Source organism: Monodon monoceros, unplaced genomic scaffold (genome assembly GCF_005190385.1).
Source record: "Monodon monoceros isolate NGI ecotype Baffin Bay Population unplaced genomic scaffold, NGI_Narwhal_1 Super_Scaffold_22, whole genome shotgun sequence".
Taxonomy (NCBI): Eukaryota; Metazoa; Chordata; class Mammalia; order Artiodactyla; family Monodontidae; genus Monodon; species Monodon monoceros.
In genome coordinates, this window is record NW_021703779.1 from 127,278,074 (window position 1) to 127,305,085 (window position 27,012).

The 27,012-nt window shown below is 41.9% G+C and overlaps 1 protein-coding gene across 1 annotated transcript in view; it reads right to left on the minus strand.

Annotated features, from left to right (window-relative positions):
• MECP2 (methyl-CpG binding protein 2) overlaps positions 1–22,486 on the minus strand; it is a 59,412-nt gene extending 36,926 nt beyond the window's left edge. The window contains 1 exon segment of the mRNA XM_029240273.1: positions 22,337–22,486. Coding sequence (XP_029096106.1) covers positions 22,337–22,398 — 62 coding nt within the window. The 5' untranslated portion in view covers positions 22,399–22,486.
• Between the last annotated feature and the right edge of the window lie 4,526 nt (positions 22,487–27,012).

Consider the following 27,012-nt stretch of genomic DNA (forward strand, 5'->3'; position numbering starts at 1 on the left):
GCATGTCAAGCATGCTTTCTGTGTAAGAAGGATAAATAAGAATACATATATTTACTGGTTTATCTTTTTGCAAGACGAAACACGAGAAGGATAAGCAAGAAACTAATAACTTCTGAGTATTCTATAGGCTTAGCTTCTTAAAAATAAGAAAAAAATTTTGGCCTTCTTTAAAATTATGTAAGTTTCAGGTGTACAGCATTTGACTTCTGTATACATTACAAAGTGATCACCACCACAAGTCTAGTTACCATTTGAGGCTTGGCTTTTTTGTTTTTGTTTTTTTGCGGTACGCGGGCCTCTCACTGTTGTGGCCTCTCCCGTTGCGGAGCACAGGCTCCGGACGCGCAGGCTCAGCGGCCACGGCTCACGGGCCCAACCGCTCCGCGGCATGTGGGATCTTCCCGGATCGGGGCACGAACCCGTGTCGCCTGCATCGGCAGGCGGACTCTCAACCACTGCGCCACCAGGGAAGCCCTTGGCTTTTTTTTTTTTTCTTTTAAATTCAAGCCTGTTATACTAGATTCAACAGATACCAAATTTCATTTCAATAAATGTAATCAGAATAAATATAACAAAAGAGAATTACAAAACCCATACATGTTGTTTACGTGTACATAAAGTGTACATATAGGCTATTAATATAAAGAATCATTATGACAATTATAACTTTTTGTGATTCCACAATCGTAACTAAAGAAAGTTTGGTAAAGTAGCAATTCCCCAATCAGATTAGGCTTGACTTTTGAACCATCAAATACTTTATGTATTCCAAAAATAAAGAGAAAAAAGCAAACCACAAAACTGAACACAAACCTAACTATATCAAATCAGTAACATAACCACACAGAAAAGAATTATTCCAAGTGACATTTTTTCCAACACATTATAAAGAAAAATTTGAAACATACAGAAAAATTGAACAAACTGTACAAAGAACACCCACATACTCATCACCCAGATTCTACCATTGTTGACATGATTCATCCACCCATCAATCCATCTTATTTGTGATGCATTTCAAAGTTCACCAGTACACTTCATCCCCAAACACTTCAGCATGCATATCATTAACAAGAGATGAAAATTCATTTTCATTTTTTTAGGTAAAATTTACATCCAGTGAAATGACAAATCTTAAAGGTATCATTTGATGAGCTCTGTCAAGTGCATGCACCTGTATAAGCCAAACTCCTATCAAGATAGACGATGTTACCATGGCCACAAAAGTTCCTGGCACCACTTTCCAGGCAGCCCCATCCCACATCCTCAGCAACATTTGGTGGTGTCAGTTTTCAGTTTTGGCCATTCCAGTGGGTGTGTAGTGGTACTTCACTGTGGCTTTAATTTGCATTTCTTTGATGACTAATGTTAGCACTTTTTCGTGGGAATACTGGTCATCATTCAGATGCCTTCCTTTATGAAGTACTTCTAAAATCTTTTCCTGTTTTAAAAATAGATTCTTTTTATTATTGAGTTGTAAGAGTTCTTTATATATTCTGGATATGTCCTTTGTCAGATATATGACTTTCTATTTGCGACTTGTCTCAACTATTTTCTCAGTGACTTGTCTTTTCATTTTCTTAATAGTATCTTTTGAAGAGCAAAAGTTTTAAATTTTAATGAAGTCCAATGTACCCATTTTTTCCTTTAATAATTATTGCTTTCTGTATTCTAAGAAACCTTTATCTTCAGATTGTGAAGATATTCTGTTTTTTCCTAATAGCTTTATATTTAGGTCCATAATCCATCTGGAATTAATTTTCATGTATGGTGTGAGGTAGTGTTACAGGTTAAATTGTGTCCTCCTCAAAAAAGATACGTTGAAGTCTTAACCCTCAGTACCTAAGAATGTGATCAGCACCTAAGCATGTGATCTTATTTGGAAATAGGGTCATTGCAGATGTAATTAGTTAAGATGAGGTCATCCTGGAGTAGGGTGGGTACCTAATCCAATATGACTGGTGTCCTTATAAGAAGATAACCATGTGAAGATACAGACACAACACAGAGAACACCACATGATGAGAAGGCAGACGCTGGAGTTACGCAGCTGTAAGTCAAGGAACACCAAAGATTGCCAGCAAATCACCAGAAGCTAGGAAGAGGCAAGGAAGGATTTCCCTACAGGTTTCAGAGGGAGCATGGGCCTGAGGACACCTTGAGTTTTAAGCCATCCAGTTTGTGGTATTTTGTTATAGCAGCCTTAGGCAACTAATATGGGTAGGGTCAAGGTTCCTTTTTGTCTGGTATGAACAGAACCATTTGCTGAAGAGGCTTTCCTTTCTCACACTGAATTGCTCTGGTGCCTCTGTTAAAAATCAATCATAGAAGTTTGGTCAATTTCTGGGCTTTCTAGTCTCTTCCACTGAACTATGTGTTTATCCTTATACAAGTACCAGGCAGTCTTGATTATTGTAGCTTTACAGTAAGTCAAAGTCAGGTAGTATAAGTGTTCCAATTTTGCCCTTTTTCAAGATTGCTTTGGATATTCTAGGTACTTTGCATTTCCATATACATTTTAGAATTGTTGTAAAGATTATTTAGTCTTTCGATCCATGGACATGGTGTATCTTTCTATTTATTTAGGTCTTTAATTTCTTTCAGCAATGTTTCCAGTTTCAGTGTACAGACCTTGTACGTTTTTCATTAAATTATTCCTAATGGGACTGCATTGTAAATTTCATTTCGAGTTAATTTTTGTAAAATTGACCTTGTATCCTGAGACCGTGCTGAATTCACTTTTTAGTTCTAGTACATCTTTCTCTCTTATAGATTCTTTCAAATTTCTACATTACCTCCCAAAACAGTTTCACTTCCTTTAATATTAATGCTTTTTACCTTTTTTCTTGCCTTACACTGGTTAGAACTTTTCCCTGATTTAAGGGTAACATGTTCAATATTTCATCATTAAATACACTTTATATGTATCTCTTTCTTAAGGCACTTTATCAGATGAGGAAGTTCCCTCTTATTCTTAATCTGCTGAGTTTCCATTATAAATGAGCACTGAATTTTGTCAAATACTTTTTCTATATTTATTGAGTTTATTATATGGTTTTTCTCCTTTATCCTCTTAATGTGGTGAATTACAGACTGGTTTTTAAATGTTACCCCACATTTGCATTCCTGTGATAAGCCTGAGTTGGTTGATATATTATCTTTTTAATATACTGTTAGATTTCGTTTGCTAATATTTTATTAAGACTTCGACATTTATGCTCATGAGGGATAATGATCTGTAATTTTCTTTTTATGCAATGTCTTTGTAAGATTTAGTATCAGGGTTATGTTAGACTCATAAAACAAACTACAAAGTATTTCTTCTTCCTCCTCTATTTTCTAAAAGCTTATGTTTATGTAAGATTGGTGTTATTTCTTAAATGGTTGATGAAATTCAGCTGTGAAACCAGATGGGCCTAGAGTTTTCTTTGTGGAAAATTTTTTTGATAATGAATTGAATCTTTTTACTAAATGAAGGGCTTTTTTCTATTTCATATTATGTCGATTTTTATATGTCCTTTTTTTCAAGGAATTTGTCCATTTCACCCAAGTTGTCAATTTAACTTGTTCATAACATTCCCTTATAATCCTTTTAATGTCTGAAGAGGCTTTAGTAATATCCCCTTTTATGCCTGATACTGGCAACTTACGTGCTTTTCTTTTTATCTTCATTAGTCTGGCCAGGGGATTATCAACTTTGTTGATATATTTTGGTTTTGTTAATTTTTTCTACTCTTTGTCTTCTATCTCATAAATTTCTGCTCTTACCTTTGTCACTTCCTTCCTTCCCACTACTTACTTTGGGTTTACTTTGCTCTACTTTGCCTAGCTTAAGATGGAATCTTAGATCACTGATTTTATACTTTTCTTTTCTAATAAATGCATTTAAAGCTATAAATTTCCCTCTAAGTATTCCTTTAGCTGCGCCCTATAACACTAAATATGTTGTATTTTCATTATAATTCATTATTACTTGAAATCTTCTCTAGTTTTTCTTGTGATTTCTTCTTTGACCCATGGGTTATTCAAAAATGTGTGGTTTAATTTTCAAATATTTGGGTTTTTTCCCCTAATCTTTTGTTATGATTTCTTATTTAATCCCATTCTGATCAAAGAACATAATCTGTAGGATCTTAAGCTTCTGAAGTTTATGGAGACTTGTTTTAGGGTCCAGCAAATAATACATTGTTGAACTGTATCATGTACACTTGAAAAGAATGTGTGTTCTGCAGTTGTTGAGTGTGTTATTGCATAAATGTGGCTGGTAATACTCAGATCTTCTACATCCTTACTGATTTTTTGGTCTAGTTCTACCAATTATTGAGAGAGGGGTACTAAAATTGTCAAGTACAATTATGGATTTGTCTATTTCTCTCTGTAATTCTGCTAATTTTTCTTCATGTATTTTGCAGCTCTGTAATTAGGCACATACACATTTATGACAGTTAATTTCTTCCTGATGAACTGACCCTTTTATCATTATGAAATGTGTCTTTTAATCTCTGGTAATATCCTTTGTTTTGAAGTCTGCTTTTTTTGATATTAGTATTGCCACTCCAGCTTTCCTACGCTTACTGGTTGCATGGTATATCTTTTTCCATCCTTCTGTTTTTAAGCTAGCTGAGTCTTTATATTAAAACTGTTTATCCTAAAGACAACATATGCTGGGTCTTGCTTTTTAATTCAGCTTACAATCTCTGCCATTTCACTGAAACATTCAGTCCATTTACATTTAATGTGTTATTGATAAGATTGGCTTTTAGGACCACTAATTTGTTCTTTCATTATGAGCATATTTTCTTTTATGTTCTTGAGCACAGTTATAACAGCTTAAAATAGTTACTATGTACAGAAAAAAATTTGCTTATCCCTGCTCTTGAGTAAGGGTCACATTTTTCCTATTTCTTCAAACGTCTAGATATTTTGAGTGATACACTGTCAGACTTTGGATTCTATTATGTTCCAATGAAGAGTACTGATGTTTTATTTTAGCAGGCAGTTAATTTGATAGGACTCAGACTCCAAACTGTCTTCCCTATGGTGGGCAGCAGTTGAAATCAGTTTATTCCTTTGGCCTTAGCTAGAGTTTATATGGAGAATTTGCTGCCCCCCGCCCCCCACCCCAACTGCCCGTGGCTATCTGCTTTCCAGGATTTGTGCCTTCAGTCCTCTGAGTCCTTAACCCTTGAGATTATAGGTCTCTATCCAAGTCTCAGTCTCCCTGCAGCAGCACTGACTAGGACTGCCCTTGGGTAAAAAGCCGTTATAAACAGGAAATTCATCTAATGCAGTTCCTTTCTTCCAAGTATCAACTTCCCTCCAGTTTCTGCCTGCTTTAATCACTCTCTAGTGCCTTTAAATAGTTGTTTTTTATTTTTGTCTTTGCGTTTTTAGCTGTTATCTGCAAGGGAGTGGGGGATACTCCAAGATGAGCTACCTCACTACTACTAGAAGCAAATTCCCCAAGTGACTTTTGAGCACAATAATCTTGATTTTACATCCTTGGTGAGATACATCCTAATGACAAAAAGAAACAAACCTCGTTCAGGATTTTTATTGTTAGTAGCAATACTGGTATTACAATTTTATAATTATTTTATGTATATTACAAGATAAAGCAAATAAGTAACTGTTAATGTTAATTAGGAATGAACACTTTTTGTGTAAGAAAGATATACAAGGATAAAATAAAAGTTAAAGACAAACGCTGTAATGTTAAATTTCCATTGTAGATATCATTATGTACTTATGAGTTAAGAAATTTTTTCAAAGTTTTCTAGCTTTGCCCACTGCAAGAGCCTAGATACAATATCACCCCAGTAAGAGTGTGCATATCTAACACCCAAATCTTGGATTCTAAATACCATTTCCCACTAAAAGGATCCAGAGCTCTTGGAACCAGTTCCAGGGTAGGAAAAGCACACATTGGGATGGAATGTCTCGTGCCAGAAAGCAAAACATCACTCAAAGACTAATTAATAAGGATATGCCAAGATGACACAGGCGCCAGCATAAAGGGAATCTCATTGACCAAATTTGGAATAATTTGATCAAAAACGAATAGTGACTTTGGCTGAACTGTAAAACACTTAATAAATAAAACGCCATGAGTCCATACTGACATGAGACAACAGAAAATACAACAGCAAATATTTTGCCACCATTTGAGATGATTACTACACCAACTCCTTACTCTGGAATTTAATAATCAAAGGCAAAGATTCAGCATTTATACTGATGCAGGGTCATTATATCCCCTTATATAGTGGGGAAGTGCCGTACGGACTAAAGGTGACAGAACAGGAACCACTGTTTACAGTTACAGAGAAAACGTGAATATGAATCTCAACAAGGGAGGTGATATAAGCTAAGTTGTCTTCTTTCACTTCAGGGAGTTAACATAACTCCCCAACGTTGTCAAATCAAAAAAGATGTATAAGCATACAATTTAGTTTTGACGGTAACCATCAAAGAAACTAAAAGTAGAAACCGTTAAAAGCTGGCATCTCTAGGTCATGGAACAGGAAGGAGGAGGGGTAGACTGCTGTTTTCACCATAACCTCCTTTGAGAGAGGTTACGCTGTTAGCAAGTGGCTGTAATATTTTGATTAAAAAAAATCAAAATCCAAGCAACCTAACCCCTCAATAGTTTCCTACTGCTCTGACATTAACATCAAAAATCCTGCACCCAAGGCTTCCCTGGTGGCGCAGTGGTGAAGAATCCGCCTGCCAATGCAGGAGACACGGGTTTAAGCCCTGGTCCGGGAAGATCCCACATGCCATGGAGCAACTAAGCCCGTGCGCCACAACTACTGAGCCTGTGCTCTAGAGCCCACAAGCCACACCTACTGAGCCCGCGTGCCTAGAGCCCATGCTCCGCAACAAGAGAAGCCACAGCAGTAAGCCCGCGCACCACAAGGAAGGGTAGCCCCCACTTGCTGCAACCAGAGAAGAGCCCGCGTGCAGCAACAAAGACCCAATGCAGCCAAAAATAAATAAATTTTAAAATCCTGCGCCCAGCTCGTCAACCTCTCACCCTGCATCTCTGTCATCCCCCCACCCCTGCTCTGCTCCAGCCACACAGGGCTGCTTAAGTATCTCTCTCTGATGGTTAAGCTCCTGCCAGCCTCAGGGCTTTCACACATGCTCTTCTCCATTGGGAAAGCCTTCCTCCACTCTGTGCTTTGCCCACGTCTGTTCACCCCTTGGTTCCCCGTTTCAGCACTGCCTCCTTAGGGCAGGCCTCCTTATCCCTCCCAAGGCTCAGCTGTTCCTCCATTACATATGATCACAGTGAACACTCCCCCCAACTTGTCCTTTAGAGCACTTAACCCATTGTAATTACATAATTACTTGTGCATTATTTAAAGTCTGTCTCTCCAGCCAAACTTAAGCTCCATGAGGAGAGATACCAATCTGTCTCAGTCACCCTACAGCCTGCCTACCACAGTGCCCCAGGTACTGTGGACACCTGACTCCATCATGGAATGAATGGCTGGATGACAGCCTGATGAACTGCATATCCTTCAGCACAGAGCAGCAAGGAACTCAGTACTTAAACTGAACTGTATTGGTCAGATGAAAAAGTTATGAAATGTGGAACAATTCCATCATTTAGAATTAAGTGTCATTGTAACAAACAGGCCTATGAAACATGTAGTGTTTCCTAATGTTGGTGAGAAAGCTGTTTAATATGTCACCCAAAGTCCCACTGCATCCATCAGTGAAGTGACCTGTGGCAAGGACTGAGGTCTTAGCGGAGATGGTGGGAAGTTGTTGGTTCTGGGGTACATTTTGAATGTAGAGGCCCACAGGACTTGCTGGTGAATTACAGGAAGGTGAGGAAAAGAAGGGAATCAGGGACAACTCCTGGGATTTTAGATTGGTAACTGGGTGGATGCTGATGTTATTTAATGAGATAGAAACTAGGAAGAGAAGCATATTTGAAGGGGGAAAAAAAAAAAGCAAGAGTTCTGTTTGGGACTTGTTACATTTGAGATGTCTATGAGCAACTCCAGGGGAAATACTGAAGAGGCCATCCAATGTGGGGCTCAAGTGAGAGGTTAGAGACGCAAGCTGGAGACACAGGCACAGAGTAGAATGGTCAGCACACAGCCATACCCATCATCTGGAGCAATGAAAGCACAGAAACAATGGAAACAATCCTAATTAAATCAAGGTATAGCCATCAATAAAATGTCAGATGGTCATTAAAAATGATGTAAAAGCATTATTCAGGGACTTCCCTGGTGGTCCAGTGGTTAAGACTCCGTGCTCCCAATGCAGGGGGCCCAGGTTCAGTCCCTGGTCAGGGAACTAGATCCTGCATGCCTCAACTAAAGATCCCATGTGCCACAACTAAAGATCCCACATGTCGCAACTAAGACCCGGTGCAGCCAAATAAATAAATATTATTTTTAAAAAAAGAGTCCTTCTGTAAAAAACAAACAAATATTATCCAGATGTTACCTATCTGTAGACGGCAGATTTATGGGCAATTCTTACTTTTCCTCTCTCTATATTTTCTAAAAAACATTTTTTTTCATGAAACAGATATTACTTTTATAATTAGAAAATACAATTAAGTTACTTTCATTTTAGGGAAAAGTGATGATATTATGTTTTTAGTGACATGGAAAGATATCTACAACATCATTGAGGAAAGAAGGCAAGTTACAACAGCACATACTATATGATCCCATTTATCTAAAACAACATATATGCATGCACACAGGTGCGTAAGGAAGACTCTAGAAGAATGTTTAAAATACCAATAGCAAAGGTAACTTTTAGGCTATTATTTGCCAGTTGTAGTTGCATCACACTTTGCACAGTATCTGGAAAACACTAAATGTGTTCACAAAAAATATTTGATATAATAATTTGAACTAAGTTTTAATGTCATTCTGTCTCTCTTTATTGCACCTGTGCTTTAGGGCTTTCCTTGATCTCTTTCCCCAACACAGTGACCACTCAAGTGCCGGCTGTTCTTGTATTTGTAGTTGCACAGTATAATGGACACAACCGGCATTCTTAACCTTTTTATGCCATGGGCCCTTTTGGCCCTCTGAACCACTCTTCAGAAGAATGTTTTGAAGTGCATAAAATAAAATGCATAGAAATTGATTAACAACTTACTTCGAGAATTGGTGCTAGAGTAATGTGCTTCTTTAGTAAGCCACTAAACAGCCAAATCTACAGGTGGGTCTGATAACTAAGTCTGAATTGTGATGAACACAAGTGATATTTCAAAATCTCTGTAATTGTAATATGATATGAAAGCATCTTTGATCTCTATTGGTGACAAAATCACAGGTACTCCTAATACTACCATGGTCTGCTGCCTATATTTGTCATTAAATTTTCAGTGAGAGGTTAGTGAAAATAAAGATGGAGTGTTTTTCCCATCCAAGGTTATAGAACCCCTGGCTTCTCAACCCTGAGTCAGAACCCTCAGTCTAGAAAGATATACATCGAACAGTAACAGCAGTTTCCTCTGCATGGTGGAATTTCCAGAGTGATTTCCATACGCATTTTCTAAATTTTCTACAATGATGCTTTACTTATGTAATTAAAGAATAAAGAGCGCAATGAATAGTTTTCGTTTGGTTGTTCATTTTGTTTTGTCTTAAACAACCTGGAAGAGTGGTTAAGAAATTTTATACAGTTGCTTACAAGCTGTATTAACAGTTTCTTACAGTGATACCACTTAAAAAAGACTTTCAACCTTCCCTAACTACTTATTATGATGAATTGAATCATTCCCGTGTTCTTACAAACCTAGAAAAAAATTCACTAGAATTATTTATTCTGGAGTTAAAAGGAACAAAAAGACAAACTGTCACAACTGCAGACATTTGTCTATTTTTTTGCCAAGTGTCATTCCAAAAACAGCTGAAAATATTAGAGCGAATTAGTACTTAATATGGACTAATAGCTTCTGTGTTTACAAAAACACAAACCCCACAAACACACAGAAATTTATATTTTAAAAATAAGTTACTAAAAATGTATATACAAATTTGAAATACAACTTTTCAAGGAAATGTCAAAACTTAAGTACCACTAGAAACCCCAGAAAAATGAAAATGCTTTAATTTTTCAAAAATAATTTACATGTAGAAAGTCAGCTCATGCTGAAAAGTGCTCAAGTTGGTGTCTTAGCAGCAACGTGAAATGTTGCAAAGGAGATGGGAATGAAGGGAAATGTGCATATCTCACAAGCTTCTTTGATTTCTTTCAAATCTAAAAATAAAACCTTCGGACTGCTCTATTAATAAGTCTGGAAAATGGATGCCTTTTTTTGTGGAAAGCTTTCACAAACACAGAAATAAAAATATCTTCTTCTCGGTTAATAGACCCAAAGGATGTAAACATAAACCAGATGTCAATCCTTGTTTCTCCACAGTTCCATTCTCCCTCAGGGCTCTGGTGGGACTTTGGTTGTAAAGATGTTTCCACAGCACAAGGAGACATGTTAAATGAATGAAGGTCTGCACAGAGCAACATGGACCAGGCTCAAAAGGCCAAGTATAGCGTGAAAAGAGCGAGCTGCAGAATGTCACATACAGTAGGATACCATCCTGTAAATTTGCAAAACACTTTTGAATGTTATATACTGGCACGTGGAACACAGCATAGAGCACGCATGGGGAGTACGCCCATCACCTTCGGGGGACAGAGCGGCAAGTGCAACCATAGGCTGGGGTGTCACTGGAGCTGTCCCATTCGAGTTCCGTTAAGAGGAGGCTGACGTGAACTGGGCAAACTGCTAACATTTCCGGAGTATGAAGAGAAAGTACCCGAGTCTACCCCCGAGTAGAGTGCAGAGGACAGGGAGTAAGAGGGCCAGGAGGCCTGTGGGAAGGCAGGACCTGAGAAGCAGCAGGGTTGGGATGGCCTGCAGGAGCGCGAGCGCGGAGCAGCAGGCGCCAAGGAGCCCACCGCCCGAGCCCGGGCTCGCGGGGATGACGGCGGCGCCGTCCACAGGGGCTCATCAGGGTGGACCTGTTCCTTGACAAGACAGGAGTGAGCTTGTTCATGCACTGCTTCCTTCACCACGAAAGTCTTGGCAAAAAAATAATAAATAAAAATCAGAACTAAGCAGTGCGTTTGGTCCCATAGTTGACTCACACGCCAGGCAAGCTGTCTCCCTCCTCGCAGTATCAAGTGTCAGAGTGAAGCCCTGGGGCAGAAGTGGAGGGAAGGAAGGTTCCAGGAAGAGGTCTGGAGCAGGAGCCCCAGGGGCCTGATGGGTAGGCGACCAGCCGACTCAGGGCAGATGGCCTGGAGAGCAGGGGCGGGGTGGGGGGAACAGGCCGGGTGGCCAGAGCGCCTGGCACGGCCTCCGGGGGCTCCGGTGGCTCTCAGAGCGCGGCGGCTCGGAAGGGAAGCTGAGCCTATTTGGCACAGCCGGCGCAGCTGTGTCTGATCTCCCACCAGCACACTCTGCCAGCGCAGCTGCTCCGAGACCCCTGCCTGTCTCATCCCCGCACCCTGAGCCCTCGCGGCCAGCCTGACAGTTCTCTCTTATCCGAGCCTGCAGACGGGCTGCTCTCTCCTCCACACGTACTTTCTCCTGGACTAGCTAATGTTGCCTTATCGTTCAGGTCTTGGGGGGGGGGTCACTTTTCAAAGAACTCTCTTCCCTGACCCTACCCTAAAGTCTAGGTGGGATCCCTCTAATATTTATGTGCACCCTCAGTGGCCACTGTAGCATTTAGCCCCTTGTAAAGTAATGGCCTATTTGCCTGTCTGTCTTCCTTTAGACCACAAGACCACTGAGGCTAGGAACAGTCCCTAGCACCTGGGACAGGAACTGACAAATAATAGATGCTCAATTAGTACAGGGTAAATGAATAAAGTATTGCAATGTAAGAGTACCATGGTCAAAGACAAGTGAAGCAACTGCATATTACATATTACAATACGAAAAAGACAGAACGTCCAGCAGCTGCGGCACTCTGCAACCCTGAGTCCCAAGGAGCCACTGCAACTTAGAACAGTACCAAAATAAAAATGCTCCATTTTCTTCAAGATTTCACAAACAAGAACAGGCTGAAGTTCCCCTTGCCAAGTAAAGGGTCCTGTCTCAGCCTCTGCTCACATGAGATCATGAAATGGAAGCTTCTGAAATTTTGCTTTCTCGTGCTAACTGCTGAAAGCAATTTCTTCCTAGCCTAATAAACAGCTCTCTAATCTCTACAAATTGCAGTGCAGTCATACATTTTTGTGCTTATCTACTCATATGTAGTTTTTTCTCTAAAACTGTGCAATTAAAAGGCCATCCTTGATTTAGCAATATCTATCAAAGTTTAAAATGCATATATCCTTTGACCCAGCAAGTTCCATCTTTAGGAATTTCTCCTACAGATAAACTTGGCTGTGAGCAAAATGGTATTATGTAAAAAACTATTAAGTACTGCGTTAATGAAATAAAAAACACTGGAAACATAAATATCCAGTAAGAGAAAACCACTTAAAGAAATTACGGTGCATCCATAATGGACTACTACCCCAACCCTTAAAAAGAGTGACGTGGCTCTATAGAAACTGATACCGAACTATCACCAAGATATATTAACTAAAGAGAGCAAACTTTGCAAATACGCACAGTATGTTACTGTTTGGTAAAAAAAACACACACCTTTGTGTGTGTAGACACATACATAAAATATATACATAAACACACATATAAAAACATATAATAATATGAGGTATCTAGAAGAGTCAATTTCACAGGAGACAGGAAGTAGAAGAGTGATTGCCAGGGGCTGGGGGAGGAAGGAAGAATGGGGAGTTACGGTTTAAAGGGGACCATTTCAGTTTTGCAAGATAAAAAGGGTTCTGGAGATACACAGTGGTGATGGTTGCACAACAATGAGAATGTACTTAATGTCACTCAACTGTACACTTAATAATGGCTAAAACAGTAAATTTTACGTTATGACTATTTTAGCACAATTTAAAAATTACACACACACACAGATTAATAAGAAACTGGTAATGATGACTGCCTTCAGGGAGAGAAATGGATGTCTGGGGACAGAGTGGCAAGGAGATCTTACACCATGTAACCTTTTGTACCACCTTTTTCATTCCGTACTATATACCTAACTATTCTAAAACATCATTAAAAAAAACCCTCAGCCTTATACAAGAAGCCTTTTCCTTAATCACAAATCATTTATATCATTTAAGTAAAAAAAAAAAAATCAGGATTCCACTTCAGTTTTGAGGGTATTGATTAGGTTTAAATGATACAAGTTGCAAAAAATTACACTTGTTCCCCTAAGATTATATTCACCAAAATCCTGTCTTTATTTTTATCAGCTATTACAGAAAGCTTCAAAATCATCATAGAAGAAAATTACCATTTTTATCAGTACGCAACTTTTATTCCATCACAACCAAGCCAGCTGAATATAGAACTATTTTAACAGCAAAAAGCCCTCATCATAAATCAAGACACAAATCAGCCTTCAATTACATGAGTTAGAAAACAAACTATGCTTATGTTGCAGTCTACCATAAAGCTTTAACTTCTATGTCAGAATTTAAAACACACACATGCACACACACACCCTCTGGATTCCTCCTAGTTTATCTAAAACCTACTTTTGTGAAGATCCACTATTTTCTTGAGTCTTCCGGAATGAGCACTGTAGCCATGCAGTTGGCATCATGACTTCTGTAGCCTACCCCGCCACCCCTTGCCTGGTCAAGAAGGTAGTACTTGCAGGGCCCAGCACCGTCCCTGGCTCAAAGCAGGGGCTAAAATATTTGTTGGGTGAATGAATAAATGATTATCTGCTGACAGGCTTGCCATCAAGCCTCACAAAGAAAAAATTCAGAAAGAAAAAAGTAAGAGATGCTTTGTTCACCTGAACTCAGCATATGATACACCAGATGAAGCATATGAAGACCAGATGACTGGTTCACCAAATGGCTATGATACAACTGGCTAGGTGGGCTCTAGACCTCATCCCACCGCAAAGTTAAATACAAAAACAAGTATTTTAAATACCACACAAAAAACACAGGACAACTTACCTATAAGATTCTTTTGCATGTATCAAATATGTATATATGAATATAGCACATCATCAAGTTTTTTAGGAAGAAAGGAAATACAGATGCACATTGTCATGTTTTTAGAGTAGGAAAGGACTTTCTAAGTATAAAAGCAAAAGAAGAAACCATAACAGAAATTTTATATATCAAAAAGACAAGCAGGATCAAAAGATACATGACATGGGCTTCCCTGGTGGCGCAGTGGTTAAGAATCCGCCTGCTAATGCAGGGGACACGGGTTCGAGCCCTGGCCCGGGAAGATCCCACATGCTACAGAGCAACTAAGCCCGTGCACCACAACTACTGAGCCTGCGCTCTAGAGCCCGCAAGCCACAACTACTGAAGCCCGCGCGCCTAGAGCCGGTGCTGCACAACAAGAGAAGCCACCGCAATGAGAAGCCCACGCACCGTGACAAAGAGCAGCCCCCGCTCGCCACAACTAGAGAAAGCCCACGCACAGCAACAAAGTAGGAAAAATATCTGCATGATGACAAAGAATTAATTTCCTTAATACATTAAGAGTCCTTATAAATTGACTTAAAAAGAAATATCCCGAGGGAAGGATAAATGCAGAATATGAACAGGCAATTCACAAAGACCAAATACAAATGGCCAATGACTACTGACATTCAACGCCAGCAATAACCCAAGGAGCACAAATTTAAAAGATGGATATCCAGGGCTTCCCTGGTGGCGCAGTGGTTGGGAGTCCGCCTGCCGATGCAGGGGACACGGGTCCGTGCCCCGGTCCGGGAAGATCCCACATGCCGCGGAGCGGCTGGGCCCGTGAGCCATGGCCGCTGAGCCTGCGCGTCCGGAGCCTGTGCTCCGCAATGGGAGAGGCCGCAACAGTGAGAGGCCCGCGTACCGCAAAAAAGAAAAAAAGAGAAAATTTAAAGATGGATATCCAATTCTGGGAGGGTATGGGGAACTGGCACTTTCTAAGACTGTCGTGGGAAATGGGATAGACATTTTGGAAGGTGATGTGGTAGTACCCACCAGTAACTCCAAGTCTAGGTAGCCATTCTTCAAAAAGACTGGCACATGAGGAAGTTCAATCCAACAGCATCTTAAAAAGTGAACCACTGGGAAAACCAATAGGGGGACAACACATGACAGTAAATTGGCACCAAACCACGCTGCTATTAAACAGAAATGAGGCAGAGAAACGCATCACATGGATAGATGCAGAATACGTACAATACCATTCTTGTTTTGTCAAGAATACAAAAGGTGCATATTGGTGTAGCCTGAGAAGATGATTCAGAAGGATCTACGTTAAGCTATTAACAGCAGTTACTCTGGGTAGTGGGTACGGAGAGTAATGGGGAGCTTTCGCTTTTTTACTTGATATACTTTAAAATGGTTTGAACTTTCTATAAAAAGCATGTATTATTTTTATAATTTCTTAAAAAGGAAGAGAAAAATAGCAAGATATCAAGCACTTATCTATTAAAAACAGGTTCTGTCCTTTGAGAATTACCTTCTAAGTTCCTTGAAGCTCAAATGGCCGTGTCTTTCCCATTCATAAGTAATAAGAGATATTTTTAAAAACATCTCTTCCTTTCTACATTTCTTAGAAGAAACTGTACAGAGTCACCACTGTCTTCTAAAATCCATTCGTAATCTGAGAAAAAGACTATTAAAACATAAATCACCCCCTTAGGCCTAATATCTATCAGAAGAAACCCATTCACTGCCTATGTTACATTTAGTCCACACAATTTCTGAGACAATGCACAAAGCGCCAGCCACAGAACTCCCACCAGCATAAATACGTGGCGTACAAAGAACGCCCTGTCGGCAGGGCCCAGAGCACAGCCCGCAGCGGTAAACGGGAATGACAATTTGAGTCACAGGATCAGGAGTGAAACCCAACTTGGGACTTGGAGGCAGTGTGATGCTCTTCACTTCCTTCTACACCTTTTATTCTCTGCCACCCAAACTCTGCCCCTCGCACAGCCCCGAAATGGGCGATCTGTTACGGATGTCCACACGGCTTTACACTGAGGCGTCAGAAACCACTAGAGAGATACAGCAAAGTGCTACTTGAGGGTCTCAGCTGGAATCACAATGGCAGCATATGTGTAAACTCACATTTTTTCTTAGGAAAAGAAATGGAAAAATCAAATTAGAACGTTCTGTCTTACCACATGGAATGTTTGAAATCCGGATGTCAAAACATCAAATGTGGAGTGACCCCTACTCTAAAAAAGCTTAAGATATTGAGCCAGACAGTTGAGAAATTAGGGAACCACTCATTTTTACGAAATTAAAGTCCACGCAGTGGCGCCAAAGTAGCCCAAAGCGCAGCTGATAGAGCCTCTGAGTGTCAGACTCAAATGACTTAGCTTCCCAGCTTTTCAAAAGGCATTCATTCTGCTCTAGAGTCTCAAGAGCCAGAAGTGTATCTGGGCGTTCTCTGCAGTCCCCGTGGGAGGAGTGTGGCAAGCACACACCATTAGCCATGGGCTCCGCTGTCTGGCAACAGCTTTCAGGATGTCATCCTTCTAGGGGATCACACACCAGTTCCCACGTCTGAAAATGCATTACCGCCACTCACTAATGTTGACCAGGAAGTCATTTACCCAATACCAAAGCAAACAAAGCACAGTGCTGAAGGCCGCTAGGCGACAGCAGTAGCGGCAAGTGAAGAGCTCAGTCAAAGCGCTCTCAGCTCAGCTGACCTGCTTGAAGGTGAACTGAAGGTGCAGGTCACCAGTTCCGGCTCTAATCTGACACCCGCCCCCAGATCACACTGTGGCTACCAAGTAGCCCTACCCAAACTGACCTTTCAGGGCTCAGGGAAGTGACTTTTTTTTATTATATGGCACAGTTTGGCACAGTTATGTCTTTAGTCTTTGGGGTACTTTTATACTGTCCAAGAGTAGTATAACTTGTTTTATTCCTTTTTTTTTTTTAAAAACAGATGGCCAAACCAGGACATATACTAAAAAAAAAAAAAGGAAGGTTACTTACCTGAGCCCTAACATTCCAGCTACCATGGAATCTTGTTGGAGCTGGTCTACAGAAGCAAGATGTATTCTGGGGAGTCACATGTCACATCAAAGCAGGAACTGGTGAGTCTGTATTTTTATGGAGCCTAAAACAAAGAAAATCGTAAGTTGAAAGCCCCCATTGTGCTCCACGACCTTTTTCCCAGGGCTATTTGGGACATTTTGAAGATAAACATACAGACAAAGTACTATGCTATCTCCCAGCTTACCTAGCTAGAAACAAAGAATAAACTGCAATTTACTGACATATAACACACGGTACTAAAATAAAGGAAAGACTCATGCATGTTAGAACCGACACTATCACAGGTCTTGTCACCTCTGAGGGAAATTTTGACACTATAAGACATACCGTTAGTAGCGATCTCTGGTTAGTACTTCTTGCAACATGTCATACAGAAATACTCAGGGAGAGAAGACATGTTCAAGAGAACATGCAACATCAAAATGTCATCCCAAGAAGAACACATGAAATCCAGAGGCAAAGTCTCCCTTCATTTTAAAGCAGCTGAAGTTGCAACAAGCTGCTGTAACATTACATAAAGGGGCTTTAACCGTGAGAGAAAAAAGGCAACACCAACAGAAACCAAGTGCCCTGGGAGATCCAAAGCTATCCTCAAAAATACACAAGTCTGTTTTAGAGCAATCACGTTTAAGCCCCTCAGATCAGGAAATCGAAATGTTCAACAAACTGGGTTAATAGCTTGATAGTTTCTATTTTGCTTTTGAACACATGTTCAAAAAAGGTCTTTTGTAACTCTATTTTTTATCAAGATAACCGTCATTTCCTTGTTAAACCTAAACTGCCCCATATTAGCTAATCTCTGATACCTTGCTGGCCCAAGAGTGGCACTTTTATCTTTAGACTAAAAAAAGCCTAGAGTGTATAACTTAGAGACTCTTCACACAAACAATTACTCATGTAATCAAACCCAGAGGAAGGGCAACACCAACCAAGTCTTTTACTGCTGGTCTGTAACTACCAGGATGGTACCTGGAATTATCTGTTGAGGTGCAGTGAGGCCTTATAATTCCCTTAAACATTCGAGCCATAGAACACTTTGAAATCCCAGAAGTCAAGGTTACAGTATTACTCAGTTAGCCATATAATAAAAATCAAACTGGCACCCTGGCTGGGAGGCTCTGGAAAAGCCACAACTTCTCACAGCTGCATTTTTTTTTTTGGTAAATTGCATTTTTATTTGTAAACTGAGGGAGCTAGACTAAGGTTCCTTCTAGCTCTGAAATTTTAAGATCTCTGATAACTCAAGATTCCATGGAGAAAAAAAAAAGAGCCAGCAAATGAGAGCACTTAGGTGAAGACCCGATAAAGCAATGATTTGCAGGTCCATATACATAGTGCCCCCATCTCTTAGGCACAGAAGCCAACTGAACCCTTCCTAAGGATTGCTCCCAAGAGTCCAGACCTCTGCAGTACTGTAAAACAGCTATGCTAAAGACACATTCATACACCAGCAGAACCAACGCAAGTGTGCCTTGAAGAAGTGAAAAAGGCCAAGGCTTTATTCTGTAATGGAACGGTCACAACCCCCCTTAAACATGGGAGTGGGCATGCCCTGCCAGCCCCCCAATTCCCATTCCCACTCAGTTCCCCCACACACCATACCTACCATCAAAGGGGTGGAACCAGGTATTTAAGCAATGGCATGCAAATCAAGCTTTCAGTAAGAAGAGCTTCCTTGCCAGAAAAAGGCAGAAGAGACCAGGTAAAGGCAGAAGAGCACAACTTTTGTGTCAGTGAGTCCCAGGAAGAGGAACTCATTTACATCCGTCCTACCCGAAATGAGGTAAAGGCACAGCGGTGACAATGGCAGTTTGACTGGAGAGAGCTGGTACAGAAGCATTGAGGACAAGGTCCTTCCACTGGAGCGGCAGTAATGCTCTACCCAAGAAAAAAGGTTGCGTCTGCCGGCCACACGAGGCTGGTCTGCATGCATGTCACCAGAGCAGAGGGTGGTGAGAACAAGCAGGTGTCCTGCCACACTCCCTGGAACCACCAGTCTAGGACCAATGCTTTACTACTTCTGCACTTAAAACACTAGTTACTACAAATGCCAAACATTTTCTGTGCTCCTCTTCTTCTCATACATAACTTGGGCAGGCTGGCCACAAACTGCTCTTAGCCAATTAAAAGCTTTTCACTGATATTCACCTTTATAAAAGATTACAGGGCTTCCCTGGTGGCACAGTGGTTAAGAATCCGCCTGCCAATGCAGGGGACACGGGTTTGAGCCCTGGTCCGGGAAGATCCCACATGCCATGGTGCAACTGGGCCCGTGCGCCACAGCTACTGAGCCTGTGCTCTAGAGCCCACGAGCCACAAGTACTGAGCCCGCACGCCTAGAGCCTGTGCTCCGCAACAAGAGAAGCCACTGCAATGAGAAACCCTTGCACTGCAACCAAGAGTAGCCCCCGCTCGCCGCACCTAGAGAAAGCCCGCGCGCAGCAACGAAGACCCAACACAGTCAAAAATAAATAAATTAATTAAATAGATGTTTTAAAAAAATAAAGAAAAGATTACAGGTTCCAGGAGACATCATTTATAATGTAAATAGTCTGGGCAGGTGTATTAGTGGTGGAAACCGCCCTCGAGTAAGGAACTGACACTTTTCCGTCTGCTCTTCTTTATTCTAGGTTCAAGAAGCGAGCTTCTCATGCCATCTCCACATGGGGGAAGGGGTATTTGGGTGGGGTAAAATCATATTGGACTCATCTAGCCACTTCTTCTGTCAAATTCCACAGCTTGCCTCCCCACCCCACTAAATTCAGCCACACAGAGGCAGGGCAGGCAGGGAAACAATGGCTGTGGCTGGAAATTGCAAATAGAATGCAAAATTGTATTCTAACCCTCCTGAAACACAAGCAGCGCAGCGCAAAAGTTGGAGTACGGTTGGACTGCATCATGCTCTACCAAGTGAAACAAAGACCCGGGACTCTACGTTTAAAGCATTCCAGGCAAATCTGTAACAACAAAAAAAAGAGCATGGTGTGATAGACCAGTACTGGCAAGAAAGCCACAGAAGGTTTCTTCAAGCTGTTAGGACATGATGACTTCAGATGCCACCAATCACTTTGCAGAGAAACTATATTCTGGAAGCTGTCTGTGCAGTTTAAAGGGATAGGGATATGATGGAACAACTAACTGGAGGGGCACCCAAGGAGGCTAATGCACTGCCAATGACGCAAAACAAAGCAGAGCCCTTGTCCTGTCACGTCTCAGGCTTAGACGTACAAACCTTGGAATCTTCGTCAAGTGAGCTTGTGTTATCTGTGTGTGCAGACAGGAATGCACCTCAGTGATCGGCCGGCCACCTGGCTGACATGTCATGAATGGGTATTCTGTGGCAACTTATTCAATCAACTGTACTTCTACTAGATTGACTGTGCCCTTTAAGGTTCTGATATGTCTGGGTAACAAAATAAAAGCAAATGTTTCTTAGGCTCCGTGACTAGGATTTTAAGTAGAAGTCCTAAAAAACCCATAAATAAGCCTATTTCCGTAAATCCCTCGTGGAAATTCCCAAAAGACCAAAAAAAATCCAGATTTTTTTTTAAAAAAATAAAGATCCAGCATATTTCAAAGGACCCGAGAGGAGAGGTTAATCTCATTGTTAGCTGAAATCACTCAGATGCAGATGAAAATTCCGGCCATGAAACCCGAACTTCTCCTGTATAGGAACTGCCTATTAACAATAAATTTTACTACCAAGGCCCAAATATGCTTCATTTTTGTAATATAACAAAATGCCTAAAACTTCCTACAAAGTGTAAGCCACTCCGCCTCCCAGGCCAGTAGGTTCGGTTCCACAATCACCAACCACCCCCTGAATTTGATCCTACCATCTTACAATTTGGGGCACTGATCCCGCACAGCAGAGACACAACGTGTGAATGGCTCTGCAGAGCCTGTTCCTGTTCCTGGAAAAACCAGAAGCACACATCTGCCTGACCATGAGTCAGGAATATGAATTTTGTGGTGGAGCCCATTTCTGCTGTGACCAATCCACACCGAACACACTCACAACAGAAGCGACGGCCACAGAGGTGTATTCCAGAGACAGCTTTTCCCCCTTGGATCCACACTCAGCAATGCCATGAACGGTCTCCTCTGTAAGAGCAATCTTTAGACTCTTCACAATGACCTTAAGTCTTCAGTGCAAAACCACAAAAACATTGCCACGCCACGAATAAGTCACCTGAGTTTCAGTTTGCGTGACTCAGAACCAAACTAAAAAGAAAATAAACTTTCAGGGACCAACTGATAGGAGCCACAGCGATGCGGTGAACTTGCCCCATCTGGTACTGGTGATCTTGAGCAGGGCACGCTCCAGGACTATGGAAGCCCGTCACATACTATGTCCCACTCCACTTATGTAACTGAAGATCGCCGGCGAAGGGGGGGAGGATGGGAGGGCGCTCGTATTCTGAGGCCACGGCACCCCCAAAGGCCCTGGGGGCGCGCTCCCACCGAAGAGCCTCAGGTGCTGCCGGACACAGTCCCCTACCCACGGCTCCTGATGGCAACTATAACCGCCTCTTTCTGATGAGCTGTGGGGTCAGGAACACCATGTCTAGTGCCTTTTGTGGGTGGACAATAATTCCCACCTACTTGTTCCTGGTAGATGCGAAAGAAACTCGCTCGCAGTGGGGGCAGAAAGTCATGGAATGGGCGAGAAGGAGGGGGAGGCAAAGCCTGGAGATGGGGGTGAAAGCGCAGGAGCCCTTGTGGCGCACTCTCCCGACGGGAGGCGGACTGCGCACGCGCGCCCGTGGGGGGGCCGAGTAACGGGAGAGGGGGCGCGCGAGGGAGGGAGACGGGAAAGCGCGATCCAGGGAGAGGCCGGGGCCGCGGGCGCGCGACGGCGCCTCGGGCCCGAAGCCCCGCGAAGGGCACGACGCGCGCGCGCAGCCCCGACAGGCGAAACCCCGGCGACAGGGGTGCCCGCGAGGCCGGGGGCCGGGATGCGCGCCGAAGGCGGGAGGGCGGGGGGAACCAGGCGAAGGCAGTCCTGGGAGGCCGCGCCGAGGACGGTCACCCGCAAGTGCGGGTAACGGGCCGGGGGGGGGGGGGCGCCGCCCCCAGCGGGGGGGGGGGGGTAGAGAGGAGGGACGCCATCCGCCAGCCGTGTCGCCCGACCCCGCGGGCCCCTCCCGCGCCACGTCCCGCCCCTACCCCCCGCCCCCCAGCAAGGGTCCCCACCCGCGGCCGCGGCGGTCCCACTCACAGTCTCTCCTCCTCGCCTCCTCCTCCTCCTCCGCTCGGCGCGGCAGCGGCGGCGGCGGCCATTTTCCGGACGGCTTTTACCACAGCCCTCTCTCCGAGAGGAGGGAGCGCGCGCGCCGCCGACGCCGAGACCCCGCACGGCCGACGTCGCGCCCCGCCCTCCCGGTCGGCCTGTGCGCTGCTGCACCTGCGCGCCCGCGCCCCGCCCCCGGCGCCGCTGCCAGCCGGCCCGCCATTGGGTGCGGCGGCAGGGGCGGGGCGGAGCCTCGGCGGCGACGCCTCCAATTGGCGGGAGTTCGTGTCCGTTCCGGCAAAGGAAAAAGGGGCGGACGCCCCTTCTAGCTGCCGATTGGCTGCCGACGGCCGTCATTTGGGGAAAAGAGGTGGCTTGGGTGCCGAGGGGCTGGTTTAGTGGGCGGAATTTGAATATTAAGGATTAATGGGATGCTGGGGCAAGTGAAGGCCTAGGCTCGGGACGCCTGTTTGTGCGGCCATCCCGGGCCCTTGACCCGCTGTCCACAAACACACGAAGTACGTTACCATAAGCCTTTCACAGCACCCATGTTTTCTCAACATCACCACCTTCAGTACAAGCAGCAAAGTTGCCTGACATTGTTCCAGCCGAGGGACCTTGCTTTAAGAGGCCTACCCAATGCATTCTTCCATCTGAGCCTGCCTTGTACCACACTCTCAGAGGGGCAGGGAATAAACTGAACAACAAATCACAGCCTTGGCTTTCTTGAAACTCTGGTGGGGGGGAGAGGGTGCATGCCAAGGCTGCATGAGACCTGTCATTGTTGGATGAGACGGTTTGGTGTGGGTGGGCAGAAGGGGTAGTGGGAGCACAAAGGAAGCAGCACTTAGGTCTGCCTGGAAGACATGATTTGGGACCTAAGATCCAGCAACGCTGGTATGGAAAAATAAGAGTATGAGAAAAGTTTTAGCTAATGGAGTGTTCAGGATAGGACTGTTTGTCAAGGCGACCTTACTCTGATTCCAGCTGTCATCCAATTCATCCAATGCTCTTTGTGCTAGTTCCATGCTTGACAAGGAACCCTCTGACGCTGATGTCACTCCCCAGCCCCCATTCATTTATTAGATCCCTGTTATGTGCCAGGCACTGTTCCAGGCTCTGGATGCACAGTACTGAACAAGACAGCAATCTAACGTTCTCGTGGGGGAAGACTCATAGTAAACATACAAATAAGTATATAATATAATGTCACATAATGGTAAGAACTTTGAGATAGATAAAGCAAGGGTGAAGGGGGTGCTATTTAGATATCCACAGGCTTTTGCTCTCATTTTATTCCCCCATATGGTTATCTGAGGAGAGAAGAAGATTCCACACAAGTTCAAAGGCTCTGAGGAGAGACTATGCCTGGTACATTGGGGAGTAACAAGGAAGTTTATGTGGCTACAGGGTGGTAAGGTATGCGGTTGGAGAACTGGGAGCTTATTCTGAGATGAGAAGCCTTTGGAAGATTTTGAACGGGAGCTGACATCATCAGATGTATGTTGCAGGTGCAGTGTGCAGATCTGTGGTGAGACAAAAGGAGCAAGAGCCCAGTCAGGAGACCCTGACAACAGTCTAGCAGAGGTGAGAGTGGTTTTTAGCTAGGGTGGTAGCAGTGGAGGTTCTGAGAAGTTGTGAAATTCAAGCTATATTTTCAAAATTGAGCAGAAAGGATTGGATGTAGCGTACAGAGAAAGAGAAAAAACAAAGAGGGGTCCTGAGTTTTTGGCCTGAGCAACTGAGTGAATGGGTGATTTCACCATGATGGGGAAAACTGTAGGAAAAGCACATTTTGGGAGGTACAGATCAAGAATTCTGTTTTGGCCATGTTAAGCTTGGGGTGCCTATTAGACCTGCAATGTTGAGACGAGATGTTGAGTAGGTGGTTGAGTCAACAAGTCAACAAGCTCAACATCTAACTCAAGAAACTACAAAAGGAACAGCAAAGTAAACCTGGAGGAAACAGAAGGAAGAAAAATAAGGATGAGCAGAATTTGATTAAACAGAAACAACCGATTGAGAAGACTGAGAACATCAAAAGCTGATGGTTTGAAAAGCTGGAAACAAAAGCCAGCCCTCTTAGATAGAGAAAGAGAAGACACAAGTAAATTATATTATAAATGAAAAGGAAACATAACCATAGATACAATAGATTATACAATAGATAATAGATAAAACAGATAAATTTTCTAAAAAGGTATTATAAACTACTGTATATCATAATTGGAAAACATAAGCAAAATGAATAAGTTACTAGAAAAGCACAGCTTACCAGAACTGATTCTAGAAACAGAAAGTCTAGATAGACCCTCTATGACCACAAAGCAATTGACTATGTTTTTTTAAAAATCTACCCCTCCCGCCAAAAAAGCTCAGAGAACTTTACAGCTGACATCTACCAAACTTTTAATGATTGGGTAATTCCAATCATAAAAAAGAAAGAAATCTCCCCAAACTTGTTTTGTGAGACTAATATAATTACTATAACAAACCAATGAAAGGAAGACACAGGATATGGAAATAGATGTAAAAATTCTAGACAAATATACTGAACCCAGCAGTATATATTGATATATCCTAACCAAGCTGAGTTTTATTCTAAGAATGCAAAGATGGTTTAAAATTAGAAAATCAAACTTAACAGATTTAAGGGGAACAAATTATGTGATCATGTCAATAGATGCAGGAAAAGCCTTTGATAAAATTCAACACCTGCTTGTGATAAAAAAGAAAAACCAGCAGCAACTCAGAGAACTATGAATAGAAGGGAATTTCCTTAATCTGATCAAAGGTACCTCTTAAAAAACTTAAAGGAAAGGTCACATTTAATGGTGTTAAGGGGGAACAAAGCAAGAAATAGAACAAGATCTATGGTGCAACATCATTCATGTAAAATAAAACACACATCCTTCACCTCCCATTGTCTTTTAAACCTTATCCTTGGAGTTTCATCGTGAGGAGAAAGACCCATTAATCCCAAATGGATTCCCTTGCTGTTAGGACGCAGGCATACAGGTCCAGCCAGTAACAAAAAGCTGGAAAAGTAACAGGAAAAAAAAGATTCAACTCACTCTACAAAAATTATAAAACAGCTGGGAATAAACGTAATAAAAAATGCCAAAATACTATGTTTACAAACTGTAAAACTTTACTGAAAAACATAAAAGAAGACCTGAAAAAAAATAGAAACTACCACAATCCTGGAAAGGAAGAGTTGACATAATAAAGATGTCAATTCTTCATAAATTAATCTGGAAATTCTTTGCCTGAGTCAAAATCTAGGCGAGAAGAGTAGGTGTACAAGACTAGATGTCAAGACATTTTTGAAAGAGAAAACCAATGACGAGGGTCTTGCCAAATTCCTTAGTTTGAATAAACGGAACTTAAGTGATAAAATTTCACTCTGCCATTGAAAAGTAGAAAAATATAGTAGAGTTTAAAGTATTTACTAGTAGAATTTAAAATGGGACATTTTAAAAAATGGGACTACTATAACAATTTTAAAATGCATCCCCTTGAAAATGGGTCTATAGAAGATAAAAAGAAGAAAAATATAGTATAGATAGCAATTGACAGAAAAGCCACAACCTGAGGGATTTTATCTATATGGCAGACAGAGCCCAAACTTCCGCTCCGTCTAAATCCCTTGAACTGATAGAAAAAAATATATATATATATTTAGAGCAAATCCAAAATGACAACAGAAAATGAGAAGGGTAAAACAGTTCAAAATTTTAGAACTAACATCCCAGATGATACCACAAAACATAAAACACACAAATATGTTTCAAACTCTATGGAACATTTCCTCAAGTTGCTTATGAATTAGACCTCTCAAAAAAAAATCTCAGTAAATTCCAAAACGTAGAAATCATGCATTTCAGTCTCTGGCAACAATACAATAAAATTAAAACTTAAGAACAAAAGAATGGGCAAAAGTAAAACAAAACAAAAAGTTTTAAAACAGGCTTCAAAATAATTCTTTGGTTAAAGGGGAAACATAAACTGAAATTATAAACTCTTCAGATATGACTGACAATGAGAGCCGTACATATTAAAACCTATGCTGTGTGGCCCAAGTGGTCATCTAGAAAAATTAATAACCATAACTACATTTATTAGAAAAGAAGAAAATATGGGAGAGGGAACAATTGGGAGTTTGGGGTTAGCAGATGAAAACTAGTATATATGTATAGTATGGATAAACAACAAGGTCCTACTGTATAGCACAGGGAACTATATTCAATATCCTGTGATAAACCAACATAGAAAAGTTTATGAAAAAGAATGTATATATATATATATATATATATATATATATATGTATAACTGAGTCACTTTGCCATACAGCAGAAATTAACACAACATTGTAAATCAACTATACTTCAATTTAATAAATAACTCATTTAATAAATAAATAATTGTAAATAAAGAAAGAAATATTTGACTGACTAAAAAGAGGAAAATAGATAAGAAATGAATTGATTCTTGCACGTCATGCCCACATTTATGCGTGCACACCCACACATACACACACAGGGAATTTTCTTTCTTTACCCTTAGATGCTCACTACAAGAAAAGTATCTAGGAACAGAAAGGAATAGACTCATCAGAGTGAAGAGAATGTGGTGAGGATGGGGGGTTATCCTCAGTTGACACA